Genomic DNA, 6845 nt, shown 5'->3' with positions numbered 1-6845 from the left:
CAGAACCACTGGTGATATTTAGGCGAGACAACAGCTTGGGAAAAGTGATTTATTAATCTGACAGTGATGATAAGAATCAACTAGTAGGGAGACAGAAGGCTGGAAAAGTCAGTTCTAAAACCTGTTCAGGTGAGATCATCTCACTGATGTAAGATGTTACTGAAGATGATCACGTCCTGAACTAGGAATGGTGATGAGGGTCAAGATCACTCCAAGAAACTCTAGGAGTCTTTAAGATGAAAGACTCAGGAGCGTTGGGTCTTGGGAATAGGCAATGAGGGAAAAAGATTCAAAGATTTTCAAGCTAAACTGTAAAAAATGGCAATACCAACATAGCAAAACTAAGGATTCTGCAGAGAAAAATTGTTTTGAAAAAAGACCATTAATCAAGTAAGTTATGCAATAAATATGTACTAAGTACCTACTATGTGTCAGGCAAAGTGTGATGCCTTCCCTTCAGAAAGCAGCTTGTGAGTCCTACTTTAAAAAGTTATGTTGCGGGGCACGGTGGCTCACGCCTGTAATCCCAGCACTTTGGGAGGCCGAGGCGAGTGGATCACAAGGTCAGGAGATCGAAACCATCCTGGCTAACACCATGAAACCCCGTTTCTACTAAAAACACACACAAAAAATTAGCTGGGTGTGGTGGCGGGCGCCTGTAGTCCCAGCTACTCAGGAGGCTGAGGCAGGAGAATGGCGTGAACCTGGGAGGCAGAGCTTGCAGTGAGCCGAGATCATGCCACTGCACTCCAGCCTGGGCAACAGAGCGGAGACTCTGTCTCAAAAAATAAATAAATAAATAAAATAAAATAATAAAAAATAAAAAAAGTTACGCCGAGCACAGTGGCTCATGCCTGTAATCCCAGCACTTTGGAAGGCCAAGGTGGGTGGATCACCTGAGGTCAGGAGTTCGAGACCAGCCTGGCCATCATGGTGAAATCCCGTCTCTACTAAAAATACAAAAATTAGTTGTGTGTGGTGGCGCCCACCTGTAATCCCAGCTACTCTGAAGGCTGAGGCAGGAGAACAACTTGAACCGAGGAGGTGGAAGTTGCAGTGAGCCAAGATCCTGTCACTCTCCAGCCTGAGCGACAGAACGAGACACAGTCTCAAAAAAAAAAAAACAAAAAAGTTATACCTTTAATAGGCAAAAAGAAACAAAACAGTTCTTTAAGAAGAATAAAATAATTTTGTGAGTCCCACTTTTTAAAAAAGTAATCTGCATGGTGATAAAAAAAAATACTAAGTTGTTTTTCAAAATTAATTGAAAGAAACAAAACATAAGAGTGGAGGTATCTAATAAAGGGTCAGAGGTAAAGCAGTTTACTGTTTATTACTGAAAGCTCCTTGAGGACAAGATTTATGGCTATCTTTGCATTTACACAGTACTGGACACAGTGTGTGATCACCACAGAGTAGACATTCAAATAATGTCTAAACAGAACAATGAGGACAGACTGAAGACCAGCCAACTGAGAAGGCTCCAAAACCTAACGTATCCATAGAGGATCTACCCCTGTGGAAGGAAAGTGCTCTAGCCTTGTTATCCTGGCTATAAGGTAGCCTGATCCTCTGGGTACAAAGGTACAAAATACCAACAGAAAAACAGAAAGGAAACTAATGTTTATGAAACATATATTGGGCCCGGCACAGTGGCTCATGCCTGTAACCCCAGCACTTTGGGAGGCGGGGGGATTGCTTCAGCCCAGGAGTTTGAGACCACCCTGGGCAACACCGTGAAACACCAACTCTACCAAAAACACAAAAATTAGTTGTGGTATGGGGGGCGTGAGCCTGCAGTCCCAGCCACTCAGGAGGCTGAGGTGGGAGGATCGCTTGAGCGCAAGAGGTAAAGGCTGCAGTGAGCTGAGATCACACCACTGCACTCCAACCTGAGCAACAGAGTGAAACCCTGTATCGAACTTAAAAGAAAACATACTGAACTTTTCCTCCCCTATCCTGGGAAGACTGTCCCCAACCTAACTTTTTTTTTTTTTTTTTAAGACAGAGTCTCGCTCAGTCACCCAGGCTGGAGTGCAGTGACACGATCTCAGCTCATTGCAAACTCCACCTCCTGGGTTCAAGTGATTCTCCTGCCTCAGCCTCCCGGGTTCAAGCGATTCTCCTGCCTCAGCCTCACGAGTAGCTGTGATTACAAGCGCCCACCACCACGCCCAGCTAATTTTTTTGTAGAGATGGGGTTTCACCATGTTGCCCAGGCTGGTCTTGAACTCCCGACCTCAAGTGATCCGCCCACCTCGGCCTCCCAAAGTTCTGGGATTACAGGCATGAGCCACCCCACCTGGCCTTAACCCTAACTTTCAAGACAGACAGGATGTGTGGATTAGGTTAAAGAAACTCAGTGATACCCTGTCCTTTTACACTACTAAAAGGCATTTTTCTGATTAAAAGTAGTTTAAAAGCTTGAATGTTGATAGTCCCAATTGACATACCACTGTTTCCTAAGCCTACGGAACAGGGAAATGCAAAGTAGGGCTGCCTGCAAAGTGAGATGACTGATGCCCAGGTGGCTCAAGTTGTTGCCAGGGAAATGGGCTATTATCTCCAGGTGCCCCAACAGTTCAGATAATTCCATGCAGTCCCAAGTTATAAAATATGGCTGAACACAGAACAAGGAGGTTACTTTGTAAATGGATTGATTTTAAATAAATGCTTTAAGACCATCTCTGTCTCAAGAGGTTAGACTAGAACATGAATGCCCAAATACCAGCAGAGGCAGTACTTGTGTTTGCAAGTACATAACAGTCAAGAGCTCAGGCTCCGATGCCAGATAGACATGGGTTAAATTCCAGCTCTTTCAGCAAATAGCTGTGTGGCTATCTCGGTTAAGACATTCTTCCTACTATGTACAGTAGGGCTGACTGCATTCCTTAAGGTGTGAATATGTGGTAGCTTCAGACGTTAGGGCTTTCCTTCCTAAAACTATGCCCTAATCCCTTTGGTTGGACCTGTATTTTCCTTAAAAGCCTCACTCACTCATTTTAGGGTAGAGCTTTCCAGCTGGCTCATCTCATTCATTATGCTTTGAATCTCTCAAATTTCCATCTTTGAGAAAAACATATCTTGAAACTGTGGATGGTCGACTGGACTTAATAACTACAGAGAAAATGTAATTTTCACTAGAACATACAAACCACTTAGTTATATAAAACTTAAAATTAGTGCTTTCTTTAAAAATCACAAATGTTATATGCTGGAGACAGTATGAAGCTAAGGCTAGCCTATCAGTAATGAATTTAGAACAAAAGTGGACTGATCCAAAAGAGGACAAAAGGAGGCATCCTGCCTGTGCTTACCACCTGATTCTCTAAGCTCAGGGGTCTTTTGCACATTATAGGAGATTTTGTGATGTAATGGAAAACAGAGGAGAACAAGTTCCATAGAGTCTTCATTTGTATTAGCTTTTCTCAGTGCCCCACTGCTACTGTCCTAACACAGGCAGTAAAGACTAAGTCCCAACAGGTTTCTCTGCCTCAGGACTCTCTCTACTCCCTGACATCTCGCACACAGCCACCAAACTACTTTCCTAAATCCCAGTTCCATCAGATAACTTCCAGCTCAAAAACTTAATGTCTCCCTACCTACTACGCACTGGGAAAATCCCAACTAGAAATCAAGACCCAGGCCAGCATTACCCTACCGTTATAATACAGGACTTGTGTCCTCCTAATTCCCCCAGGGAAATTCTCTAAAGCTTCAACCAGACTAATCGGCTCACCGTTCCCCCAACACAAACTGTCCGCAGATCTAGGCTGGATTACGCCCACGCCAGCCCTCAATCCAACCTTTCTGCCATTCCTTCCAAAGCCAGCCTACCCCCTCTTTTCTATCTCTACCTCCACACACTACCCATACTACTCATCTTCTGACCCTCATCAACACACCCTTTTAGCTACCTCAATTCCCGTGGCATCCCGATCCGCTGCAGTCAAATCAAAGTTCCTTGGAAGGCAGACACATACTTTACATAGACGGTCCATCACAGTGCCCTGCACTTAGTAGGTGCTGGCTATTACTGATTAAAACCAGGAGGGGTTCAAATAATGTTTCTAGGCAGGGCAAGATAATACTGCCTATCCTCTTCCATTCGTAGTAAAAAATATTCAACGTTCACGACAAGCCTGAAAAAGCCTAGCGTACGCAGATCAACGGTGAAGTGGAGAGCACGCCACTGGATGGCAAAAAACCTGTGTCCCAATTCTGATTTTGCCACAATCTCGGCAATTGTTGGGAAATCAAGCCATCTCTTGGAGCCCCGGTTGTCTCCGAATAAAACAAGGGAGCTGCTGTAGAGGATCCTGAGGTATCTTTCGGCTCCTAAATGTACCCTGATAGGAAACCCCACACTCGTCTTCTCACTAAGGCGAGAGGCTGACAAACTTTTTTTCCCAGCGCGGGCATTCCACACGGCCCTGGAAACTCAGTGCCCGGAGGAAAGGGCAGGGCTGAGGGCAAGGTAAGAAGCGGTCCCCCAAAAGTCGCCGGATTCCTTTACCCCACGGCTCGAGTCCGCCTCAGGTTCCCGGCCCCCTCACAGACGGACTCCGGCAGAGTGACGCGGCGCGGCTCCCGGGTGCAGGCCGGGTGACTCTGTCCGCCCCCGCGCCCCCCACACTACTGGCACACGCCCCGTGGCCCCGGGTAACGGCCCCGGTCCCTCACCAGCCCGAGGGACGTCCCCGACTCTGGACCAGGCCTCTGGCTCCCGCCTGGCGAGCCGCTCTTCCGGACCCTGGGGCAGCCTCAGCGCGGCAGTCCGGGCCCCAGGCCGGCGGGACGGGCAGCGTGAGGGGCAGCGGCGGCGGCTTTAAGTGCTGAATCACCACTTTGCAACCCGAGCGCCAAACCACCGTGACCCACGGGGCCCGAGGGCCCGGGCGCTCCATTCCGCTTACCCACACAGGCGCTCCGGGGGCGGCAGGCGGGCGCCGAGGACTGAGCGGAAGGTGCTGGGCAGCGCGGGGTGCAGAAGCCACGCTAGCCGGTACCGCATTAGCCAGCGCAGTCGCCGGGATCACCGCGAACGCTTCCTGCTTGCGCTTCGAGCCGGCCCTGCGCACTGCGCATGCTCTAGCCGCCGCGCCGCGCGGTCTCCCGGGAACTGCGGGGAGGCAGCCGCTCCGGGTTTTGCCTGTAGCCGGATGGGGCGAGGACGCTAGCGAGGACTGTGGGGACGGCGGACAGCCGAGGCCTGAGCTGGCGAGTTGGTGGGACGGGGGTTTGGCCGGGGCGCTTTAGGAGCCAGCACCCAGACTTTCCCAGGCGGGGAGGGTCCCAGCTAGGTCCCATTGGCCTCACTTGTGAGGGTGGCGACGTGTCTGGTTGTGAGGGAGCAAGGGGAGGTTCATGAAAACAGTGAGGGCACACGGGGCCATGTTTTCTGAGGCACCCCCACTGACTAGCGTGCCGGACCCTGCAGGTGTCGGAACTAGGTTCCTGGTCTCGGCGGCTTCACAGAAAATGAATACGCGGCGGGCGCCCGGGCAGCGGGCTCCCTCTAGAGCGCGGTGGGCACGTGGACCGGGAAGGCACAGATGCGCTGGAGACCAGGCTGGAGTGCGGCGTGGGGGAAATTCAGACGCAGGGGTCCGCGGTAGAGAGGTCAGGACCCAGGGGGACGTTTCCATCCTTGGGGAAGCTAGCAGCTCTCTTAAGAGGAAGGTGCGGATGGGACGGGCGCCACAGCAAAACAAGGCTTCAGATCCAGAGTAGAAACTACTACTCTTGTTAGTACTCTGTACTAGGAATACTACTAGTGTCAGTCGGCTTCTGTCGTTACTTTTTAAACAAAGAATTTTCTCCCCAGTGGGAGAGAATACTTTGCACCCACGAACAGCCTAATAGTTGTTATGGATCTAACTTTCCATAATACCTTATGGGAGTCTTTAAGGAAGAATGCGATTATGGATGGTAACTTCCCAGCTTAAGTACTTTTAGGTTTCTGATTGGTAGACCAAAGACTGCAACCAAAGCAGTGTCCTTAGTCCAAGTATTGCTTTAAATGGGAATTCAGTTGGAAGATTCCTTAATCCAGTTGATGCTTTATCGAAGGCATACCCACGGTCTTTTTAACAATGCAGTTTCACCTAAAGGCAAACCTTTGGATGAAAACAGGTAAAAAATTATGGCAAGCCTCCTAGTGGGGTTTGCAAGTGCATGGTTTTAAGAACCTTTAAATTACCAGTCCCAATGCAGAGTAGTCAATCACCTTGAAGCAGCTCCTCTGAGAGTGTTAATGCAGACTTTCTGAATACATTTATGCTCCATTAATGGAATCTATCAATGGACTGGGTAAAGGGTAGATTCAGACTTGGAGGGCTTGAAACATACACAATTTGGGGGACCTCTTTGAGACATAAAATACAAATTATAAATACAAAATTAGCAATCAAAAGATTACTATAGAGAGAAAATAACATCACAACAAATACTGGAGACTTGGAGATTACTACCCTTTTTTTCCCCTGAGATCCTTTAGGCTATTTATTAGAAATGTTTACATAAAAAAGCTTCCAGATGGCCAGGCGTGGTGGCTCATGCCTGTCATCCCAGCACTTTGGGAAGCCAAACTGGGCGGATCACGAAGTCAGGAGTTCCAGACCAGCCTGACCAACATGGTGAAGCCATGTTGTATCTACTAAAAATACAAAATTAGCTGGGCGTGGTGGCACGCGCCTGTAATCCCAGCTACTCAGGAGGCTGAGGCAGGAGAATCACTTGAACCCCGGAGGCGGAGGTTGCAGTGAGCTGAGATCAAGTTACCGCACTCCAGCCTGGGCAACAAAATGAGACTCTATGTCTCAAAAAAAAAAAAAAAAAAGCTT

General features: G+C 48.6%; 1 protein-coding gene across 3 annotated transcripts in view; it reads right to left on the bottom strand.

Moving 5' to 3' along the window:
• Positions 1–5478, bottom strand: part of IDE (insulin degrading enzyme) — a 118663-nt gene extending 113185 nt beyond the window's left edge. For all 3 annotated transcript variants that reach the window (XM_023226262.2, XM_023226264.2, XM_023226263.2), the window contains exon 1: positions 4917–5478. In XM_023226262.2, the coding sequence (XP_023082030.1) occupies positions 4917–5014 (98 nt within the window). In that variant the 5' untranslated portion in view covers positions 5015–5478. The remainder of the gene's footprint in view (positions 1–4916) is intronic.
• Positions 5479–6845: the final 1367 nt, after the last annotated feature.

Source organism: Piliocolobus tephrosceles, chromosome 9 (assembly GCF_002776525.5).
Source record: "Piliocolobus tephrosceles isolate RC106 chromosome 9, ASM277652v3, whole genome shotgun sequence".
NCBI lineage: Eukaryota > Metazoa > Chordata > Mammalia > Primates > Cercopithecidae > Piliocolobus > Piliocolobus tephrosceles.
This window is presented reverse-complemented; position numbering and strand designations above follow the sequence as displayed.